The sequence below is a fragment of the Argopecten irradians genome, chromosome 6 (assembly GCF_041381155.1).
Source record: "Argopecten irradians isolate NY chromosome 6, Ai_NY, whole genome shotgun sequence".
Taxonomy (NCBI): Eukaryota; Metazoa; Mollusca; class Bivalvia; order Pectinida; family Pectinidae; genus Argopecten; species Argopecten irradians.
In genome coordinates, this window is record NC_091139.1 from 7,875,294 (window position 1) to 7,900,915 (window position 25,622).

Here is a 25,622-nt window from a genome sequence, read left to right on the forward strand (position 1 = left end):
GAATGTATGTTTTTATGTAATATGTATATATTACCTACTACATGTAGTTACCTTTTCTATGTTTTGTTGTTATATATTTATTCATTTCAAATATCTTAACCAATTATCCACCCAAGGAAAGAATTTATATAGGCTTTGCATGTTATTCAATCCTTTTGACTGCAACATCATGTCAATAAACTTTGTTGAAATGAAAATATATTATTATTATATATTTATCATAATGGATTAAAAATTCTAGAGATCTGAGTTAAGCATTGGTCTTTTCTATTAACAGACGAAGACTTGACGCTTACGCGATTGGGAGGGTTTGAGATCTATCTGTCTGACACATCCGACTGGAGATCAGGCGTACGATGTTACCAGGACAACACTGCGTCGCTAGCATTAATGACAGCAACACAGGACGTGCCGTGTGTAGGTATCGGGCGGTATGTTACCATCTACAGTAACCGGACAGTAAAAGCTAGAACATGGTACTGGGATGACGCTTTTCTTGAGCTCTGTGAGGTATATGTTTTCGGTAAGTTAAAAAGACTGTAAAGATGCATTAAATGTAACATCAAAATAAAAGTGAGAAAAAACTCCTGTAGGCACAGGGCAGAGCAGATACCATCAAATCATTTGTGTACATACATAACTATGTCAGGCTTATCAGAAGTGAGGGTATTAGAAGAAAAACGGCTCAGAATTACCAATAATTCTAATGAATTAGAATTCTTTTCGACGCTATATATACTTTTTTAAAATAAGTAATACAAATACCAAGATGCCAATATTTCGTTTATAGTTAACACTTTTAGTAATTAAACAAGGTGTTACAAGAACGAATAACAGAAATAAGAAACCAGCAGCTAAATTCAAAACACAATTTAATTATATATACAATATAATACAGAGATGGTTTACACTATCTAAAGTAATTGGTGGTGGTACAAGAGTAATACGATGATTTAAAGTGTTACTTATCTGTATGCGAATGCCCTGGTATAATCCTTGATCCTTCCAGGTTTCAAATTAATAATGTTCACAACTCCACGAGGAAAATGAATGTCCACAGATAATTTGTAAAGTTCCAGGCAATATGAATAAATCCACAAAATTCGTTGTAACAATCCACAGATAAATCACAAAAGCTCTCCAAATATTGGAGAACCTTCTACTTCTAGAAATATCTAACTAAACACAGTAAACAAATTAATACACAGAACATTCTGGAAATAGATCATTCTAGATCCTTATTTATAATCAACATGTTTACAAACATATTTATTTATACATTATAATATTATAGAAAGTTCTATAACCTAAATTAGTTATATGAACTTTATAGGATGTATTGATAATATAGCTATAGGAGTTATCTCCCTTATCTAATAGCTACATGTATTTAGTGTCATACATAACACACCCCTCCATAAAGAAAAGAAAGTTTTCTTGAAAAGGAAACTTTCTTGAAATATCAGGTAACTTTTAAATCCTTGATAAAGCATCAGCCAGAATATTGTCTTTCCCTTTGATATGTTTGATGTCAAGCTTGTACTCTTGCAAACTCAAACTCCACCTGAAAATACTTTGATTTTTGTTTTTCATTTTCCAAATGAATGTCAAAGGGGTGTGGTCGGTGAAGACCAACATAGGCACAACTGTAGTGCAGTGATACACATCAAATTGGTTCAAGGCCAAACTCAACGCTAAACATTGTTTCTCAATGGTGGAATAATTTATCTGGTGTTTGTCAAACTTTTTCGAGAAAGAACAAATTGGATGGTCAATTTGTTCAGAACCTTCTTGCATCAAAACAGCACCAACACCTACATCGCTGACGTCAACAATCAGTTTAAAGTGTTTATTAAAATCTGGAGCAGTCAGAACTGGTGAGTTTGATAGTATGGCTTTCAATTTCTTAAAGGCAGACTTACATTCGTCTGACCAGACAAATTTGACATTAAGTGTCAGCAGTAAGTGGAGCTGCTATAACAGAGAAATTCTGACAAAATTTTCTGTAGTATCTAGCCATACCAAGAAATCTCATCAGCTCTCTATTGCCTCCAGGAGCTGGAAATCTATAATTGATTCTACTTTGGCCTGAACAGGTTTAACCTGCCCCTGTCCTACAACATGGCCTAAAACTCCAACAGTTGCATGACAAATTCACATTTCAGTAAATTTACAGTCAATTTCGTGGTAGTGAGTCTCTAGAAGAATTCGCGAATCCCGCGTAGATGGTCTTCCCACGTGTCGTGGTAGTAGTTGACGTCATCAATGTATCCATCGCAGCCTTCCAGGTCTGATATCACGCTGTTAAGAAGACGTTGAAATGTTGGCGGGGCATTCTTCATACCAAACGGCATAACTTTGTACTGGTACAAACCTTGTGAGGTTACAAATGCCGACACTTCTTTAGCTCTTTCTGTTAATGGCACCTGCCAATATCCTTTCAACAGGTCAAACTTGCTTACATATTTGGCTTTGCCAACTTTGTCAATACACGAGTCAATCCTTGGAATTGGATAAGAGTCTGTTTTACTGACATAGTTTACTTTTCTGAAGTCAGTACAGAATCGGTATGTCTTGTCTGGCTTTGGCACCAGAACACATGGAGAGCTCCCTTCACTTTTGCTTGGTTCAATAATATCATTGTCCAACATGTATTGAATTTCTTTCTTTAAGTGTTCATCTTTCAAAGGATTCAAAGGATTAACACGGTAGTGATGTTGCTTGACTAGTGGCGCATCGCCCACATCCACGTCGTGATAAATGGCATCTGTTTTGCCTGGTGTGTCCGGAAACAAATGTTTAAACCCAAGTATCAAATCTTTCAGTTCATTGCGTTCCTTTTCCGATAGATGACACAGTTTATTGTCCAAGTTCGCGAGCTTATCTGAGTTCCGTAACTTAACACCACAGCTAAACCTACATTTTGTACACCACCATCAAAGTCTAAATTACAAATATTAGCTGTACTTTGTGATTGTACAGAAGCCAAAGTAGCAATAGGTTGAGAGGTCTTACTCTCGTCTCTATCTACATATTTCTTAAGCATATTAACATTACATAATTGAGTTTTCTTGCGCCTCCCTGGAGTTTGTACAATGTAGTTAACATCATCGACCTTTTTTCGCAACAACATAAGGTCCAAAATATCTAGCTTGCAAAGACTGACCCGGTATTGGTAATAGAGCCAAAAATTTGTCACCTGGATCAAAACTTCTTGCACGGGCATCTTTATCATACCATGTTTTCATTTTGGTTTGAGTAACGGCCAAATTTTCTTTTGCCAGTTCACATGCCCTTGTCAACGTCAACCTTTGCTTAAAGTTAGACACATACTCTAAAAGATTCACTTTAGAATCTTCGTCCAAAATTTTGTCTTTCAAAATTACACGTACAGTGTGTCCAAACACAAATTAAAAGGGACTGAAGCCAAGAGATTCTTGTACAGATTCTCTAACGCCAAACAACAACATATGTATGCCTTCGTCCCTATCTCTTTTGTTTTCAAAACAATAAGATCTCATCATATTCTTCAATGTCTGATGAAAACGTTCTAACGCACCCTGAGACTCTGGGTGATAAGCACTTGACTTATACTGCTAGATCTGGAGCTGATACATAACTTGTTGAAAAATACCAGACATGAAATTCGAACCTTGGTCCGATTGGACAGCTTTTGGAAGCAGTGTAAAGAATTTAACCAAAGCCTCGACTATGAAAGGGTGTTAGGGGCCTTAATATTCCTCAGTGGAATGGCTTCAGGGAAGCGTGTGTAAGAACACATAATAGTTAAAAGATACTCATTCCCAGACTAAGTTTTGGGTAGAGGACCTACACAGTCTATATTAACTTTACTAAATGGTTCCTCAAATGCTGGCATGGGGTGCAGAGGTGCCACAGGGATGTTCTGATTAGGTTTCCCTACCACCTGACAAGTATGACAAGACCTACAAAAATCAGCCACATCCCGTTTCAACTTGGGTCAAAAGAAGTGATCTAGGATTCAGTTATAAGTCTTGGTCACACCTAAATGCCCTGCCATAGGTACGTCATGAGACAAACTCAGAATATCTTGCCTATACCTCGGTGGGACAACTATTTGATTGACAACCTTCTAGTCTTCTTCGGGAGACACATCAGGGGGGCGCAACTTGCGCATTAACACACCTGACCTACGGAAGTTACAAACTGGGACTTTCTCAGCTTCCTCCTCACTCGAAGCCCGATTACACAATAGGGAGATTTCAGGATCTTTTTCCTGTTCCACTATAAGCTCCTCTCTAGACAAAGATGATTTACTCATCATGTCAGCCAAAGAAGTATCCTTGTTAGGAACAACTCTATCACTATTAAAGTCTATAGGATTGCTCAAAAGATCACACTTGCCCCCGATATTCTCTATATCATGAGCCAAGAAAGTGTCACCTAACCCTGGAATATAATGATACTCAACTGCTGCAATATCAGAAACCTTCTTACTCATTGAACGAGTTACAACACGAGAAGGGAAAATACCAGAAAATTCCTGTTGAATAGTGTCAGCACCACCTGTTTTATCAGGAATATTGGACACTAAGGGATCTACCCTAACTTTCTCTCCAGCCAAGCCATTGCCTAAAATGAACGACACGCCCTCTATGGGAAGTTCCGGTCTAACACCAATGGTGACAGGCCCAGTAACCAAGTCTGACTTTAAATAAACACAATGGAGAGGCACATTAACAAAACCTAACTCTACACTTTGAAGCAAAACACTACTACCACATGAGGTCTCCTCAGACAAATGCACTACGCCATCTAATATCAAAGAATGAGAAGCCCCAGTATCTCTCAAAATCTTCACAGGTTTCAAGTTGGTGATATCACTAGTAAGTGAAACAAAACCTTCAGAAATGAAGGAAGAGTACTTCTCCAAGACGCTATCAGGCTCTGAGCTCTTAATCTCAACAGACACTTTAGAATCTTCCATAATATCATTAAGTTTCTGACTAGGCTTTGACATAGCTAACACAAAAGGAACTGACTGTTTACGCCTTTGCTCCTTACGCTGGAGAGAAAAACATTCAGACATAACATGTCCTACTTTCTTGCAGTAATTACAAACAGGACCAGAAGGAGACCCCAAACTGCCCTATGATCTGTTTTAGAATCGGACTTAAGTTTATCACCTAATTTAGGTTTGCCGTTAGAAGGGCCACTAAAGGTTGGGTTCCTATCCTGACCAAATTTACTAGAACCTCTCTTGAGAACTGTTTTTAGCAAATGAGACTTTGTGGGTGAGAGCGTAATCATCAGCCATTGTAGCTGCTTCACTAAGTGTTTCAACTTTTCTCTCATCTAAATGAGTTTTTTATGTTTGTGTGGACACAACGTTTAAACTCCTCTATCAACAATAATTGCCTTAATTTACCGATATTGTCATCAATTTCTTTAGAATCACACCACCTATTAAACAATCGTTCTTTTTCTCTGGCAAATTCTACATGAGTTTGTTCATCTCTTTTTCTAGAGTTTCGAAATTTCTGGCGGTAAACCTCAGGTACTAACTCATAAGCTTTCAAATAGCTTTCTTGACTACTTGGTAATTTGGAATCTCATCTACAGACAAAGAAGAATAAATGTCTCTAGCTTTACCAATCAAGACACTCTGAAGAAGCATTTTAAGATTATCTTCAGGCCATTTCATACTGTCAGTTATTTTCTCAAAATGCAGAAAAATAAGGAAGAACTAACCTTATGTTTCTACTAACATCAAACCTCTGTTTCCTTGTTAACCCCTAAAAGTTGGATTACTTGGACTGTCTTGAGAAGCTAGCTCTAATTCTTTAATTCTAAGTTCTGTTTCAGCTTTGATTTCCTGCTTCTCTAGCTCTAACATCTGATCTCTTTCAATGTCTTTTTCTCTTAACTCTCTTTTTTTGCTTTATTGCTCTTTCCCTTAACTCTCTTTCTTTGTTTATTTCTTTTTCTTTTAACTCCTTTTCTATTTCTGTTTCTCTCATTTCTTTCTCTATTTCCATTTGTCTTAGTTTCATTTCATGTTCAAGTTCCATTTGTCTAATTTGAATTTCAGACGTGACTGTGTCCTCTATATTATCTAACGCACTAGAGTCAAATTTGCCATTGTCAACAAAATATCTTTTAATTACATTCCGAATTTCAGCTTTCCCTAAATTAGTTTTGATAGCTAGGCCTAAATGTTTACTCAATAACAGTAAATCCTTCTTATTAACTTGCAAATGAACTTCCAGGGATGGCGATTTAACAAACTGTTCTACCTCCATAGTAGTCATGTTTATTTAGCTGTTGGTTTCAAATGTCTAGGCCTAAATGTTTACTCAATAACAGTAAATCCTTCTTATTAACTTGCAAAAGAACTTCCCGGGATGGCACTTTAACATCGAACGGGCCGAGACATTTCGTACCTGCACACAATAGATGTAAACAAACATGTAGACGAACACGTTATGTTAGTGTTATTTCGGACTGAAGAAGGCCCTAAAGTGGCTGAATATATATTCCATAGAAATGATTTTGATTTTACTTTGAATTTATTTTGGCCTTTTATTTCGGATTATTAATATACTAGCTTTATACCGTTTTTCCTCATTATGGTTTCAAATGTAAACTCATAGTTTGTAAACAAATTTTGAAAATGTCTTAATTAATTTTTCAAAGTTAGCTTTCACAAATAAAATATCGATCTCGGACACGAACCCCCAATTTCTGTTACAAGAACAAATAACATAAATGAGAAACTAGCAGCTGAATTCAAAACACAATTTAATTATATATACAATATAATACAGAAATTATTTATAATATCTAAAGTAATTGGTGGTGGTACAAGAGTAATACGGTGATTTAAAGTGTTACTTATCTGTATTCGAATGTCCTGGTATAATCCTTGATCCTTCCAGGTTTCAAATTAATAATGTTCCCAACTCCAGGAGGAAAATGAATGTCCACAGATCATTTGTAAAGTTCCAGGCAATATGAATAAATCCACAAAATGCGTTGTAACAATTCACAGATAAATCACAATAGCTCTCCCAATTGAATATAATATATGGCGCTGTACAATTCTTGATATGTCTTATTACAGGTCTCATCACTTTTCTGATTAACCTTAAGCAGCTGGAGTATATATAGCTAAACCATAATTCAAGAATATTGGAAAACCTTCTACTTCTAGAAGTATCTAACTAAATACAGTAAACAAATAAACCCACAGAACATTCTGGAAATAGACCATTCTAGATCCCTACTTATAATCAACATGTTTACAAACATATTTGTTTTACATGATAATATTCTAGAAATTTCTATAACCTAAATTAATTATATGAACTTTATAGGATATATTGATAATATAGCTATAGGAGTTATCTCCCTTATCTAATAACTACAGGTATTTAGTGTCATACATAACAAAGGAAATATGATGAAAGAACTATATGCATGCAGTAAACACTTGTTTTTAAATATATGTGAGCCAGGCTGTCCTTCTGGGAAGTTTGGAAATGGACATTGTAATGATGACTGCCTAAACTGTAACACATGTCTTCCAACATCCGGAGAATGTTGTAAGTATATTTGCCACAATCTGTCTTAAATATGCTAAGATTGAGTCTAATTTTGTCCATAGTTAGATAATAACAAGACAACCGCAGAAAGTTTTACAACATATAAAATAAAAAAGTGTTAAAACATTTGAATTTTTCGCATCTCATTTTTGTGTAGTGAAATTATTATATTTCGAGGGTTTTTTCATTTTTTGGCATTTTCGTTATTTCACTAAAACCACCGAAATTACGTCCCCACGTAAGTCTATCTTTTTGATAAAAGGAATGTATATAAATAGTATGCATTTTTTCCAAAATGGCCACCAAATTTCCCTATGGAGAAATTTGAGGTAAGGGAAGTAAGTTCCATACTATGGATGATTCCGATAATTTCTGCATCAACACCAAGTATGAATTTCGGTTAAGTTCAAACGAATATGTTTCTATAGGAAATCCTTTGAATTATTTATTTTTCAAGTTGAAACACAAATTCAGAGGAACATTGATACCGACACAAGCGAAGAACCGTCGAGATAACTATAATAAATAAATGTATATAATGCATATAAAAAAGTACTAAAAACTTATATATATACATGTATATATATCATTGTCTCCCGTGTAGTTAGGATTACACAATACCATTTACGAACGACTTTTCGTTTCTTAGGTGTAAGTGAGCGTATGTGTAACATTGAAAGTGCGAACGACAAAAAGTCTCCTTCTGTGAGAGGACTTATTCATATTTGTATTTTTATTTATTTGTTATGCTTATTTTGAAAAAAAATGACTAATCGTCTGATCTGATATGCTTCTCTTTGTTAGATTGTAATGATGGATACTACGGACCTACCTGTTTGCCATGTTCGACTGGCTGTTTAACCAACACGTGTGATACAATATCGGGGAACTGTAACCGTATGTGGTTCTTAAATATGTGGTATATGTAATTATGTTTCTGCATAAATTATGTATCATTTTTTAGCCTACGAAAACAACAACATTTACATTGGTTTAAAATCAGACGCAATGAAATGTATACAAGTCAAAATCCGAAAAAAAACATATAATTGAAAACAATGACAATGGTAATAAAACATAATATTTTAACATTAAATAAAAAATCCAATTATAATGTTTTTTGAAATTTTGAATATTTATTTACGTTTCATGTTTTGTAATATGTGTTAATAAGATGACCAATGGTCATTGATACAGTAAAGTTTAAATTATGGGACTGTTTTATTTCAATTGATGCTTGCATGAAATTCTGAACCTTGTACACGTATAACACCTGATATATTCAAATAAGAATATAGTGAACAAAATATTATACCGCTGTTAAGCGCACCCTTCAAATAAATTCATCGAATAATTTTCACTGTTTAAAATAACCGTTTCTCTGTTTAACTAACTTGTAATTGGTCTCATTAGGAATTGCTACTTATTACAAATTATTCTGAAATCATCTTTTGTTTTTTGTTTCTTTTTTTCTCTCTTTTTTTCGATTATTATTATTATTATTATTATTTTGCCTTTTGTTTTGAAAATTGACCATTGTTATACTGATAATTTATCGGATTGAGGTAAAAGGTATTTACACAGAAGAGGTTTTTCAAAATAATTCTTAATAATTTACATCCAATAGTCTTTATCCAATCTTATCTTGCATCTTAAAAGTGAAAAATTTCGAATGAATACATGATAACCTAAATTATGATGCTGATTTGAACCCCAAAACAAAACACTGTATGAATCAGACATTTAAACATAGGAATATTAATAACTGTGATCTTAAGTTAATCAATTTGATTTCTATCTCATCGATTATATATTAATACTACTTACATTTATATATTTTTTGCATATTTTCCAGACTGTGACGTTGGTTTCTACAGTGATCATTGTGATCAGAACTGTCCGTCTAACTGTAAAAACAATGTCTGTAACAAGGTCAATGGTCAGTGCGCAGGTATGGCATGTACTTTTACCGTACTTAATATGACGCAATCAAACTTTAAAGCAAACCTTATTCGATCCTGAGTCACTCGATCATTGCTCTTGCATTAGTTTTGGATTAAGCAGGTATACGAGCGTAACAGGAGAGGAGAAAATGTAGCGACCAAACCGGGATTCGAACCCAGGGCCTCCGAACACTAGCCGAACGCTCTACTGCCGAGTTATATGTCTTTGTGTACACTATACCCATAACCAAGCCTGACTCCCGTAAGGTTTTCATAGCTGAATATATAGAGCAAACATACGTATTGATATATGGTATCATTAATGATGATGTTTCGCAGTCTTTGTACTCCTAAACTGTAAGAAGCAAAATAAAATAAACTAATTGGAGTGGTTATGCACATACGTTACTTTATTGCCCAGTCGCAGGTTTGGTTTCGGCCTACGTAACGTAGCTGTAATAATGTGCAATGGTGGAGCTAGTCCGCATGCCACACACTGACCACAATGTGGGCAGGGTTAACGATAATAATACTATAATACGCATCTGTTTTCGTAACATACCTTTTTTCTGTTAATATGAATGAAATGCATACACATACAGTTGCTTTCCCTAGAATGTGATGTCGGCTTCTTTGGGAACCACTGTGACCAGACATGTCCTGGAAACTGTGAGAACCGCACGTGTAACAAGGATAGTGGGGTGTGTATAGGTAAGTAAAATAAATAACGATATTGTAGATTAACATTGAAATGGCCATTTTTCATGCAATCCGCTTGAAATCCAGTGACTTCATATATGCTTGATAATTGTATGTCACTAGTTTAGTTCGAGCTGGAATTGGTTATTTTGCACATAATCCGTATGATATATCTTTTGCCACTACCTAAATGCGACCTGGGGCGCTGGAGCGCAGGGAATTTCGTCGTGACGTCACGTTACAAAAATAATATTGCATAACTAGAGGACGACGTAATAAGGAAGTGGTTTCCTTTCGATTTTTGTAACATATTTCAATGTTTAATTTTTCGAAATGCAGGTGATTGTAGTCATGCGATAATAATACACAAATCTGATAGTGTTCATTTTCTCTGATCTGTCATGAAATTATACTTGAAAATTGTACTTGTGTTTGTGGTAAATATAAAAAAAATGTCTCATGAAACTCCTGAAATATATCAATAGAACTCTCATTTGGGTACCTTAATACTATATAAATAACATCCCTTGTTTTTTTTTAATGAATAACAGATATATTCCATTGAGTGTGGTGGAAACTTAGATGTTTTCCACAAGAAACATTAAGATTAAATTCACATTGATTTACGCAAAGGTACAGTCTAAAGTCAACATTAAAACTTATGATACGGAGGACAATACATTTTTAGCCCACCATCATCAGATGGTGGGTTATTCAAATCGCCTTTCGTCCGTGGTCCATGGTCCGTCTGTCCGTCCGTCCGTCCATTAACAATTCTTGTTACCGCTATTTCTCAGAAAGTATTAAAGGGATCTTTTTAAAATTTTATATGTAGGTACCCCTAGGGCCCTAGTTGTGCATATTGCATTTTTGGACTGATCCTTCAACAAGATCGCCGACCAGCCGCCATCTTGGATTTTGATAGTTAAAGATTGTTACCTTTATTTCTAAGAAAGTGCTGAAGGGATCATTCTCAAATCTCATATGTAGGGTCCCCTACGGTCCTAGTTGTGCATGTTGCATTTTGTGACCGATCAGTCAACAAGATGGCCGCCAGGCAGCCATCTTGGATTTTGATTGTTAAAGTTTGTTATAGCTATTTCTCAAAAAGAACTGAATGATATCTGTCTCAAATTTTATATGTAGGTTTCCCTAGGGCCTTAGTTGTGCATAATGCCTTTTGGGACTGATCGGTCAACAAGATGGCTACCAGGCAGCCATCTTGGATATTGATTTTTAAAGTTTTTTACCTTTTTTTTTCTGAAATTACTTAAGGGATCATTCTCAAATGTCATATGTAGGTTCCCCTATGGTCCTAGTTGTGCATATTGCATTTTGTGACCGATTTGTAAACAAGATGGCCGCCAGGCAGCCATCTTGGATTTTGGTTGTTTTTTTTATAGTATTTTAAAGTTCAAATTTTATGTGGGTTCGCTATTGTGCATATATTTCTTTTAACCGATTTGTAAAAAGATGGCGCCAGGCAGCCATTTGGATTTTTATAGTTAAAGTTTGTTATCGTATTCCTCAAAAAGTACTGAATGGATCTGTCTCAAATTTCATATGTAGGTTTCCCTAGGCCCTAGGGCCCTAGTTGTGCATAATGCTTTTTGAAATTGATCGGTCAACGATATGGCCAATCGGCCGCCATCTTGGATTTCATTGTTGAAGTTTGTTACAGCTATTTCTTAGAAAGTACTTAAGCGATCTGTCTGAAATTTTATATGTAGTATGTTTGAAAAAGTTTAAAAAGCAGGGAAAAGATACCTCTTTCCATTGTCAAACATAGATCATTCTTTGGTGGGCGCCAAGATCCCTCTGGTTTTCAGACTGTAACGATGGCTACTACGGACCTACCTGTACACCATGTCCGACTGGTTGTAGTGCTAACACGTGTGATATAACATCGGGGAACTGTCTACGTGAGTAACATGTCACTTTGATATTCATGCTTTGATGTCCTGTAAAAAGTTATTCATTTAGATTACACATCCGTATTTCGATCAAAGATGTATAATCATTCTAGATGTACCAATCTTAGAAAACCTATTTTCGAGTATATGAATGATTGCTATGATATCAGCATACTATTATGGTATCAACGTATCTACTAACTTTTCTCCCAGACTGTGATAGTGGCTTCTTTGGGAACCGATGTGACAAGCCATGTCCTGAAAACTGTAAAAACAACATGTGCCACAAGGACAACGGCCTGTGTACAGGTAAATGAAACCGTTATATAAGTATTAGTCCTTTAGGCAAAACAATGCTTTAAACGATTTCTGAGGCAAATAAAGCGTTACTTATATCAAAGCTGACAAAAAATAGCAGCTTCCATCTAGTCAATATTATAGCTAGTTAAAAATATCATTGTCCTTCTGGGGGTATTTCTTAAGTATTTTTATATGTAAACCGTCGCCATGTGTAATAATCATTTATGCAATCAATGCATGTAAACAAATATTTGAGTTATTGCTACCATCCTGGGATGGTAGCTTTTATAATCGGTCGCTTGGCCTGCCATGTTGTAGGGATTTCACATGGTTATAAATAGTCTGTTCTCTTTGATTGGCTGGCCAAAACGAGTTACGCGTGTTGATTGGTTACTTGTTGTTGAAGATTTCATGTGTGTAAGGGGTATCAGTGGGGAAATTATTGCAAACAAATAATCATTATGCTAGGTTTACACTATGTTCCCGGCGACCACGGTAGCCCCGTTTGCCCGGAACGTGGTGTGCCGTGGAATTTCGGCTATTTTTGTCTCTGTATTCAAGTTCAGCTAGGTCTTGTGAAGTTTTGCCACGGTTTTTTACGGATTACGTGGTGGGCCGTGGATATAGGGGAAAGTGCTCTTCCCGGAGCTCGAGGTTACAGGTACACTACGGCTTAAGCACGGTCTATCAAGGATACCACTACGTTCTCTCTAGGCCTGTTACGATCTGATGAGGTCTGCTACGTTTTAGACGTTACGATCAAGCTCCGATACGTTTTTCACGGTTCGCCAAGTCTTACTAGGGATGAAAGTCTGATGCCGGGCTTTTTTGAGCAAATGAAACAATATTTATTGACGAAAATGTCATTTCAAACATGTTTTGATTACAAAATTATAATTATTATATCCAAGTGTTTCTACACAAATAATTGTTTTTCTGTTATGGTTCTCACTTAATCTGCCTTTTGCAATAATAGCTTTGGTATAATTTGATGGTTTAAATGTGTTTGATATTGACTATTTCTATTTATTAATACAAATAACTCCATGAAGTAGCAAATATCTACCAGGCCAGGCAATGATACTCCATTATATATTGCTTGCAACGTAAGACCGTAATAAGACCCAACACGCCGTATCACGTCGGGCTTTCAACCGCTACAAGCCGTGATGTGCCTTGACAGAACGCATCGAAACGGCTATCTTCCACCTTGGCTTGCCGTCAAAACCTTGACAAATCTTGACAAAACGGCATAAAACGTGCAGCCAATCTGCATCAACCGTGATGAAACGTGGACAAAACTCAACAGAACGTCACAAAACTTGAAATCACCGTGAGATTCCGGGGTACGTGCTTGCTGCCCGTTCCACCACGGACCGTCTGGAAGTTTTGTTACGGCCTCGTACGCACTGTTACGTTTTGTTACGTCAATCTCGTTTTATTACGTCCTGTGGCGTTCGCCATCTGTACCCTGACTGCCGTGGCAAATTTTTTGACAGTTTAAAAATCTGGCACGGCATCCACGATATTCATTAATTGCTAGCATAATGATAATCCTAGAGAAGTCCAAATGTTTTTTTCTGGTTGTCGGACATCAATCTCAGAAATCACACAAGGCGGCGCTACACATACTGAATAGAAAGCGCGTGGAGGATCTATATATAGCCTTACTAGTACTGTTATAGCTAGGTGGTCATGACCTACTTGTAAAAAATGTCCCTTGCATGGGAAATGATGGAACAAATTTAGTCTTTACTTACGGGGTATTTGTGGAACTGTATGCGCTAAAGTAAAGTACAGTTTAAACGAAATGGTATGCTTGTTTCTATGCGTATATCTATATTATGTATTTCTCCAACTTATCCAAGTACATGTACATGTATATCGGTACAGTGTATATTAGACAGACAACTTGTTAGCATTAGGAAAAGGCCCACTACACCTTCTGAACAACTTTATTAAAATAAACAAAACGTTAATTTCCCGACGTCGTGTTAAAAGTAGTTGACTTTCTGCGCAAGACGGCAAAACTTCAACTTCGTTTGTGTTGTAACATCATCTTTGGTCATCATTATCAATTTTATTATGTTTTAAAGAGACTTTTTTGTTTTGGAAAGGTAGCCTAGTGGCCCTTTCATGAATATCATGAAGTTGATTATCTTTTACATTCAATGTGAAAGCATTTAAATTATCATTCTTCAAAAATGAATTGTCATAAGAACTATGGCAGCTAACTGTGAACAGAACAATTCGTCAATCTTTCCTATTATTGCTTCCTAATAAATAATGCGGTATGGTAGCCTTCTTAGATTTTTGGGAAGCTAATACTTGTTATGTTTTTGTTATTGATGAGACATGCAATTTATTACATAAATCCATACCAGATATTACACTTATATCTTAATTAAATGCCCACTACCTTTCCGGAGCAAAATATAAAGATTCTTAAAAAAAATAATAATCGAAAAGATATATACCGCTGGCCTTAGACGAGATTACAACACAAAACATATGCAAGATTCCTGCGTAAAATTTGAACTACCGCGCGGTATTTAGATGACAGCGGGAAACAAAGGACAACTCGCGCTATGAAAATTAACATTTTATTTATTTAAATTAAATTGTTCAGAAGGCGATGATACATTTAGTATTAACGGCAAGTTAATAACTTTTGCGACTCGACAAAATTATCGATCTCGTTTTACATTCCCATTTTAAAAAATTAAAAGCCGTTCATGAATAGTAGTGGGCCTTTAAAGATGCCGCAAAAAACTCCAGTGATGTTAAATTTACAATGTACACTTATTTTCATTTGAATTTGGGTTTTTTGTAATCCATGCATGTTTTTATCAATATGAATAAATGGTGAGGTACAGCGTTAATTTAATGCTTGATTGTATAACTTCTACAATTTAGTTAGCTTAATCAAAGTTTCAAATGATGTACAGAAGTGATGAAATTATCCATTATAGTAGTTGTTGTTGCGCGTAACATTCAGTGTACATATTAATAACCTACGTAGGGAAGCCATCTACGTCGTCGAATATCTGAATGATGTCATGACAAGACCATCTATTAATTACATCCTCAACTTGATAATATATCTCTTAAACTTTAATCGGCTAATGGCGAATTGATCATGCCTTGTTTTGATAAAATAAATAATGTTTGTTCTTTTCCTTTTATAGAATGCATTTCTGGCTTTCACGGTAATGTCTGTGACCAGGCATGTCCAGCTAACTGCGGAAATAACCTTTGCAGCATACAAGATGGCCAGTGCCTGAGTAAGACCTTTTTAAATTCGTATTCATTTGTTTTGCCAATGTTTACAGTATTTACTGACTATTTACCATACTTTTCTAATTATATGTTTGTCTCATTTGATGAATTTATCATCAATATCATGACGGCCACACCTGTTTAAATAATTCAAAAGAGTGAGTGAGCAGAGTAGCAAATATCAAGAACACTATTACTGACCCAATCAAAATTGTACTGTATGAAGAATCAATCAAACTTGACTAAATATCGACAAGTAAACAATTAATAAGTTTAATTATTTAAATTTATTTAGTCAGCATAAGATATATGGATGGGCATGTACAGAACTACTAATTATCTCCCGGGAAACGTGTTTGAAGATATTTACTTGGTATCTGTTCGTCCGTCCGTCCTTCCGTCCATCCGTCCGTCCGTCCGATATTCTTTTCCGGGCTATAACTAAATAACCGTTCAATGTTCTGTATAAATCAGACAAGGACAAGTACTCTAGCTGTGCTTTGTGCTATTGCGGACCCTCCATTTTGGGGAAAGTTCACCCTTACCATTGAAAGTTAGTGAAAACACCAAATTAATGTTTCTTTTGGTTTCCTGACTATGACTCTAAAATTGTTCAACGCAGCTCAATGAAACTTTCTGTATACATCCAACAAGTGCCCTAGCAGGAGAAAAAAACCCAGATAATTTGCAAAATAATTCCCTATTCAGCCAACTTCTTTGGCTCCTGGGGTCAAGACCTTTGGTTTATATAAAGTTTGTTTTCTAACTTTCTTTCATTCAAGGATGCTGCAGACCAAAAGTAAATAATAAATTTGATATAGGAGATTTCAGAAAAGATGGCGATGACGTCACACAAAGATACATCCGTGCGCTCAAAGGTACAACTCTTATATCTGTACACATAAACATTATGTGAACACAGCCGCTTGTGATGTTTGTTTACATTTTATTGTAATAAATAGTACGCCAATCCGAGAACTATTGCGTTATTTACATTTCAAAAAGTGTAAATAAAAATATTTTACAATAATATACAAATTTAAACATATAGTATTCATATATTTTACTCTGTTTATACTCCATTTTCTACCGCTACGAGAACACACGGTCGCCATTACATATAAACATTGACAGATATATTGCAAATATCAACTTGAAATTACAAATTAAATTCAAAGTCCCTCAAAATATAATTATAAGCAATTACTGTTTTCGAAGTGTTTCTTGATAAAACACTTTACGATGTGTGATTAGTGCAAAATTAAACATTTGCTTTCGTAGATTACCCCAAGCCCACGGCAGCCATTACAGTACAGCCGAGAACCCGATTTCGTCCATTTTCAGTGTCATTAAATTACGTATTTTGGTTATTTTTTTGTCATCAATTTTGGGATTTAGTTTATAACATACAAATGAGTCAGTTTGTAGGTTCTTTTTATCATATTTTTAAATAAAACTTTGAGTATTTTGGATTCTCGAAGCCGTGCTCAATGTATCGGCATTTACAGTACTACGATCTGTAATTTATATCAATTTAAATGAAGTCTACCTAATATGTATTCCAATTATCTAAAAGTAATACCACTTCAGTTTGAGACTTAACATAGCAGTCCATGGCATAAAAGCGGCTGAAAATGAAATATTGAAAATGAAATCTGCAGCATGAAATTCACCATATTATTTTACGAGATCGGCAGCCATACGTGTACGTGTAAAACAGTAGTTTAATTACTATTCGTAATTTTGTTATGATACAAGAGTATTCCATTAAAACAACATGTACATATTAAATAACGAATATATATCTTAAACAAGTACTTTTTGAGATAAAAGTGTTGGTATTTATAAATATGATTTATTTCCCCAACAATGCTGTGGCCTGCGGTGATCTACCAGCGACGAAGCCATACACGAGCGGCCGTAGTCTGGTCAGGTGGTTCACGTTTTGTTTATATCATATCGTATTGTGAACAGTTTTTCACGTATAACAGAAAATTATACATTGAAATAGATCATACACCTTTTCACAACCTGAACTTATACGTATGAACAAAATCGGGTAGGCCTGCGTGTGATGGCCCGGCAGCGCTTCGATAGGTGGCTTCGACACTAAAATTTAGCAATAAACAAATGAAAATATAAAAATGTTAACATCCGTAACCTGTGAAACAATAAGAAACCATTTCAAAATCAGAATTTGCAAGTATGAAAGCGCAAACTTTTGACAAAGTATCTATTTTGAAGCAGGGATGTACGTATCTGTTATTGTTTTTATCAGTCGCCATACTGTGTTTGTACCTTTGAGGACCCGGATGTAAACTTTCTGTGACGTCACGCCATCTTTTCTGAAATCTCCTATTATGGACCTACATTTTTTTAAAATTTTTTTCCTGTTACCATGGAAACTCATTAAAAACTACCAATTAAATTACAGTTTCCTTATGTTACCTGCTTTGATTTCAGTTTTACAATACTCGTATACATTTAAAGTTATACTTGAATAATTGTTACATTGACCTTGGTGTATTTGAGTTTTTATACCAGCTGCGGGGCGCGGGGGATAATTCCACGCTTTGTGGCTCCTTGTCAACGATTAAATAAAGTTTTCAATTGATACATTTTATCTGATCTTGTTTAATTTTTATTTAACTAGTACCATTATCAGAAAAGCAAACAGGCAACAGCACTGGTTTGGTAAGTTTGAAATTTATATTTTTTACTCACAAATAGGTAGTTAAAAGCAATTCACATGAAATTAATGACACAGCCCTGAATCAATGTATTTACACAATCATAAAAAATAGCATATTAGACGTAATATGGCAGTTATGCATGATAAAAATGTTCTTTTCTTCAGACCACCGAATGGTATATCGGGTTCGCTGTTCTGGGAATTGCCCTTGGAATTTCTGTTTGATTCAATATCTGCTCGATTGTGATTTATCTACGACAGGCGTAAGTAAATATACTTCCAAGTAAGTAAACGTATCAATTGAGAATTAATATGCTTAAATGATTTCTAAAAGTAATAGCATATATGTAACTAGGGTTGATTGTCTGGGTGAAAATATTCCATTAGGACAGAATATAATTTACAAAAAAGACATTTAATATTTGATTAATTATTAGCAATAACAAAATAAAGCCAATTCCGTTTACATTTCCCTAGATCGTTTTCTTTGATTATTATGCATTACGGAAAAGAAAACCGAGAATTATGTGCTTGTTAACACATATTTTGTATGTTTGTTTTATTTAAACATCATACTTTAGAAAGAAGACGAAATCGCCTAATGGCCCACCAGAAACGTTTGGAATGCAGCAAAGTCGTAAGTCTTTTGCTTAAACTCCAGGAAACGACCAACTGATAGTTACATTCATATAAACGCGATTTTAAAATGCCATGAACTCCAGGAGACCTATAGATGACATTCACTGTACGAAACGTTCGTTGTAAAGATAATTGGAATAGAAATGACAATGGAAATAAACACGGTCTTAACTTTTATTTTTAACTTTTATTTCCAAACAACAGAAATTCAATAAACATAGGAACTAAGTTTTAATTGAATATAATCATAGATATCACATGCATTATGAAGAATCATCTTCACAAAAAATGTTCATTTAACTGATTGGCAATTTGTCATTTGAGTGTAAAATTGCTAGATAAATGAGGTGAACGGACACTAATTAATGTGTCCGTTCACCTCAACAAAGTCGTTATATTAATTCGTAGAACAAATGTTAATAATTCTAATAGTATATGGTGCTAGAATCGGGAAAATATTTTATCTTGTTACAAACGAAAATTCTTTCAGGCCGATATCGTTCTATTCGAGCTTTTCTGTAATCCTTTCTCCATAACATTTTAGCACATATCTTTCAACGGCATTATGAGCATAAACAAAGTAAACTAATTATGATAAATCATATTATATGGGGTGATCTTCAGGCAATGCACAATGTTTTAACATATTGAATTACATCTGTATTATCTTAACGATAAAGCCTTTTTTTCAAATTAAAATCATCTTTAAATATTTGTTCTATCTTATTAAGGTAGCAGTTGTGAAAACAGTAACTACTCGGGATTAGATGCGACTAAAGTGGACAACGTCAAAAACATCTACGAAGGTATCAAAGAATAGATGGGAACATATGTGAATTTGATTTATGTAATGTATATCCACTTCGGCAAAATTCCCCCTTTTTAAAGATCCACTTGTCTGCTATCGGATCAAATTAGAATACTCTGGATGTCAATGTAGTCATGAATTGATAGTCCAAACAGCTTTGAAAATTAAAGTTCATTAAGCTTGTGAAAACATTTTACATTATTAGTTAACAGATTTAAATAACGTTCAAGATTTAGCCATACTGTCCTCGATGGTTCATTTCTCAAAACATTACATAGGCTAGCTCGATAAGTTTGTGCAGCTGTTTTTGTGCAAGTAGAATAGTTTAATTTGTAGCTCTTGCTGTTGAAATCCTAGTACTGTGAATTTAACAAAATATTTAACTTCGAAAGTATTATAACCTTATGGAACATCTTGCATATTTTCAAAGCCATGTCATACTCATGTCTACTGTAGAAAATGAAATATTTGTGGATTTTCTTGGTTTGTTGCTTTTAATGTTTTCGGTTCGTATTTAGCCTACGCAATAGCGATTCCAATAACGAACACAGTCTTTTCGTACTTTTTATTTTCGTGGTTCCACATCAGCCACAAAACAACGAAATTTTCTACACAAGCGCAGTGTTAGACTGTCTTACATATAACATACGTCACAATAATTAAGTGTTATTTGTAATAGACATCATCCTTTGTCTAATTATAACTAATAATATATATTTCATGTATACACGATAAAAAGAGTTTATCTATCATCGTTTTTTACCTTATGTACAGATTAAGTACAAAAACTAGATTAACAAAAAATTGTTTGTGTTAAATTGAATAATCCGGTTTTTCCAGCCTCCCTCATCTTTAAATATTCCCTCGCTGTTACTTTATTTAAGCAAACCAAGATAAACCAATTGGTTAATGAAACCTTTGTTCATTGTGTCTGTTCTCGTTTTTTGTACAATGTCGTATTTTCTCTTTATTGCAATTTTCCAGGCACTTGTATAGTTTTCTTTAAAATAGGTCGTTTTTTATTTACAAATCTAACATTTTTTAATGTTTTATCAGTTAAAATCTAAATGTTCTGTAAGCAAAAACATAGATATATAATGATATGTATATGTATACAGCATATTAAAAATCTGAGTTTCTACTACAATTTGATAAATTTAACTCACGATTTACCTCCCCTTTAAATATAACATAATCCAAAAGAAGTTTTCATTGATATTACTATCCAAAAGTTCAAGATAGTTTCTTTGAAGAAAAACTAATTACGAAAAAATATTAGCTTAATGTTGAAACTGCATATCTGTCGGTATTTAGAATAGAATCGGTGACTTTATCTTGGTAGGTCAATATCTTTTGACATTGGTATTCTATAAGATGTTTTTTGTTAATGTCTTGCTATGACATTTATTACTTTATTATGTTGTATTAAGCAACATCTAACGAATTTATTATTGTATTTAATATCATCTTCCACTTTGAACGATTACGGTGATGGTGGGTCTACTTTTTCTCATTGTTCTAACATTATAAGGATTGTTTATATGTTCTATAATTTTTGCTTATAAATAATGAATACATGATATAAGAAATAAGCATCTCACCAATATACAATGGTGGCATGCTGAGGAGCAATATTTTTCGAATTGTTTCTCTGTCAAGAGTTATTTTCTAGACGGCGAAGCTCGAGAGAAAATAAATCGTTCCGGCGAGATAATTTTAGATGTATTTCGACACATATAAGACATTTATTAAAGGTTAAAACAAATCTATAAATGTGTTACATTGACATCGCTACACGAGTAAATAATTGCATAGGGATATTTGCCAACAACATTTTGGACAATGCCGATGACTTTTCACTGTCAACTTATCAAGTGTAATCAAGAACATTCTAAATATAACCAATGTATACTGATAACCTTCATTAGTTAACATTTATATGCTGTTGAGATATCTATATTAGCTTCATTATATTATTATTGAAATCTGTATCATATTGATCGTCGTGTTACCTGTTTCCATAAAATAAAGAGTCATAACCTTCCAGATACATTGTACTGACATTCTAATCATAATCTTCACCCAACACAAATGTACATGTCTTTTGTACATCATGCGACTGTAAATGAGCCAATATAAATCATGTATGTATATTTTATATATAATTGTGTAAACTAACTTTTTTTTCAGTTTGAAGTGTTCTTTATACAATTTCATTTTATCAGAATTCCCGATTCATGTATGTGCTGCATTTTTAAATACGTTTACATTTTTTAACATGTTATTATGTACTTTGTTTTTATTTTGACGTCATTTGTTTGTAATGAAGTCACAGATGATACATGCCCGCAAGGGACGCACCGACAAACTAGTTTTTTTAGTGCTAGTTGCTTTTGTAGTTTAGTTTCATTTATCTTAATAAAAGTAACAAAAAAATTGCTAATGATAGTTTGTTGTCTTAATGCGACACTACCACTGCGAAGGGTAAAAAATAGAAGATTGCTTAATTCAAAATGTACATAACGTAGGCACTGCATAGAAGTCAATTAATCATAGATACACAGAATACTCACGAGGAATGATCCATGATAATATAACTTTACTAGTAAACTTGTAAATAACATATATAGTGTTGTCAGACTGTCCTTCTGCTTTGAGACACCGTACTTGCTGTTTCCATTAAGCATATGTTACACCTAACGTAGCATCTCTAGAAAAGGTGGAAAAATCTGAGAAAAATGGTGGAGGACTGATACAGTAAGTGGGCCAGATGGAACCTATTCTTCTTCTCCAACCCCTGCATTTATTGTTTATAGAAGTACCAGTAATCCAGGCTATCTAAATTTTCCTCTTGTACTGACTTGGGCTTTGTTTTAAACATACCACATGCATAAATTGCCTCACTGTTAATATTACAATTTCTGAGAACTCAAAAGTAGATACAAAGGATGTATTTCTGAAAACTAAACTGAATTGAATAAATACAAGAAAAATGAAACTAAACAAAAATATACACCAGTGTAAACAATCAAAAATATAATCACAATATAAAGAAAATAACGTCACAGAAGAATATATTTACATTTGCTTGTCACTTCTACAATATAAACTAACCAAGACAAAGAGAAAATATGACGGTATAACTGACACCCAAAACGTGACCATTGTGACGTCAACTGATCACCGTCAAAATGGCTGTTCCGTCTTGTGAATGAAATCGTCGTTGATAAACGGTTTTCCTCGTCTAGCTTAAACAATGTTAATGCAGATAACTTAACATGAGTCGATAATGTAAATATAAGCATTAAGCTATCTTCCTATAGCATCTGTGTTCTATAGAGATGACAGAGCTTTGCAGACCATCATCTCAGCGCATTATGAAGATTGTCTGCAAAGCTCTGGCTTCTATATAGACCATAGATGTTATAGGAAGATAGTCTAATGCTTAAATAATAAGATTTATATGTCTGTTAATGAAAATGGAAATTATAAATAGGCAAGAGATCTGAAAAATGGAGATATGTAAGTCTTATTTCTTACAATATGTACGGTAACATCGCCTTTAGCAATTTCTCCATTAGAAAATTATTTACACTTTTTTAGAAGTACCACTCCTTCAAGCCAGTAACGTACAGCGTCAATACTGCCATATGACGTGAATATTATAATATCAGTAGTATATTTCATGGTCCTTAAAATGTGCGGTAATATCATAGTCAGGTTTCAGTTGTCTAAGTCAAATTTTGTGAATTTGGTTTCAACCGCATATCTCCTCATCTGTGTAGATAGAAATTGAAGTGTTTTTACTTTAAATATACTTGGATTACGTAATCAACTATTCTCTTCCTTCAACTTCTACCATGGCTGCGAGTGGGGATGATTTTTGCACTCATTTATCTGATATATAGAGTTTAAACAATGAGTTGTTGTTGAATATTGAATTTATTCCACACGAGTGAGTTTTTTTTTTAAATTACAAAAGACACGAGCTTCAGCGATTGTCTTGTATTTTTAAAAAAATAACTCGAAGGTCTTTTGTAACTTTTAAAAAATAACTCACTCGTTTGAAATAAATTCAATATTCAACGACCACGAGTAGTGTGCCATGTTTCTACCACAATCATATTCCTTTTTAGCCGATAGAAATACGGCGGGGATACGGTAACGTGTATATACCGAAATATGCAAATAAGGTGTAGTAATTTTCTCATCAAACAAAAGACACTACTTAGTGTGCATGCTCGTTTAACGTCTTACTGAGTTCAAATCTTCATATTAGCTTCCAGAAAATAAAACTCAATGTCAGACTACAGGTATACATATTAAAGCATTTGAACTACATAGCATCGTCTATTTCTCGCCAGATAATAATTAAGCTATTACCATCAAGTTCGTTTCATACACGTTAAATCTACGAAACTCATGAGTGAATTTCCTGTCCGTCAAGAAATATTATGTGTACTTATGGTCAATTTTACATGTATGAAAACATCACATGTTTTGAAATAACGACCACGACGCATACGCTTTCCAACATCTTTTTTGACGTCAAGCGGCAATCACAACATAGAATGATGTCATTTGATTATTGATAACGTCGGCAATAATGACGTGATACTAAGAAATAAGTAGTTCGGTAAAACTTCAGCGAGTCAGCCAATCAGAATGCGTACGGAGTTTATACCACATGTGGTATGAACAAATTGTTAATCAACAGCTTCAGTTTTTTTAATGCTATGATAGTTGAATAACACCTCCTATTGTGGTAGAAAACAGTTTTTGCAACATTGATTACAAATCATTGTGGCGATTTATTGGAGATATAAATGCAATCTGGGTGGCAGATAAATAGAATAGCGCCCGTAAGGGGGCTATGAATATTTATCTGCCACCCAGATTGTATTTATATCTCCAATAAATGCAATCTTACAATCCTTTAATTGTTATATTTACAATTTACTTTCTAGTTCAAAGTAATACGTAATTTAGATGCGAGGGAACATTTGAATTTTTCGCTTCAGCCATTTAACCTCAAACAGCCAAGTTCAATGTGATAAAAATAGTCCCTATAAAAAACTGAAAATACAACAAAATATCAATGCTTTTTCAATAGTTTTTCAGTTTACTTTAAATTATCCAGCCGTTTAAAAGTTGTTTTATAGTTTCATAGCCAAACGGGTTCATTCAAAAATAATGTCACTTTTTCCGCGCGGACTAACATGGTGTCGGTAAACAAGACTCGCATCCATTTATATAGATATTACTACACCAAGTCTAGGCTGTATTTATTGGCTCATAATGCAGATCGCGGTTATTATTAGAGTAATGGGAGTCGCTGTGGCAAAATGTAAATATATTAATTTAGGTTACAGTCTGAAAAGTTTGCCAAGGTGCGGGTTATACATAATGTAATTGTGTAAGCATCGACGTCACTAATTTTATTTGCAAACTGCGTGAATTCGCATAGCAGATTCTCACAAATGCTTTAAAACAAAATTTAATATTGTTGATACAAATATTATATTAATTTTTATATTTTTTTTATATCAAATAAAATATGCTTAATGTACCATTCTAGTTATTTGTCAAGGGATTCTTTTACACAATCAATACATAACTTCAATGTCTCTATTGTGACGTTTCGATAGCCATTCGCTTCGTTCTCGGAATTTTTTTCAAAGTGGGATGCATAAAAAGTATGGCCAATCCCAAAACCAGATTTGGTTTGAAAACAAAGCAAACTTGACTATATAAATTTATATTTGC

At 34.3% G+C, this 25,622-nt stretch overlaps 1 protein-coding gene across 3 annotated transcripts in view; it reads left to right on the forward strand.

Annotated features, from left to right (window-relative positions):
- LOC138324869 (scavenger receptor class F member 1-like) overlaps nt 1–18,672 on the forward strand; it is a 28,673-nt gene extending 10,001 nt beyond the window's left edge. Inside the window, exons 3-12 of one of the 3 annotated variants that reach the window (XM_069270085.1) lie at nt 278–523; nt 7,497–7,583; nt 8,388–8,480; nt 9,439–9,534; nt 10,142–10,237; nt 12,055–12,147; nt 12,352–12,447; nt 15,627–15,722; nt 18,371–18,411; nt 18,575–18,672. In XM_069270085.1, coding sequence (XP_069126186.1) covers nt 278–523; nt 7,497–7,583; nt 8,388–8,480; nt 9,439–9,534; nt 10,142–10,237; nt 12,055–12,147; nt 12,352–12,447; nt 15,627–15,722; nt 18,371–18,411; nt 18,575–18,634 — 1,004 coding nt within the window. In that variant the 3' untranslated portion in view covers nt 18,635–18,672. The remainder of the gene's footprint in view (nt 1–277; nt 524–7,496; nt 7,584–8,387; nt 8,481–9,438; nt 9,535–10,141; nt 10,238–12,054; nt 12,148–12,351; nt 12,448–15,626; nt 15,723–18,370; nt 18,412–18,574) is intronic. The other 2 variants (XM_069270087.1, XM_069270086.1) reach the window with 2 other exon arrangements.
- The last annotated feature ends 6,950 nt before the right edge of the window (nt 18,673–25,622 follow it).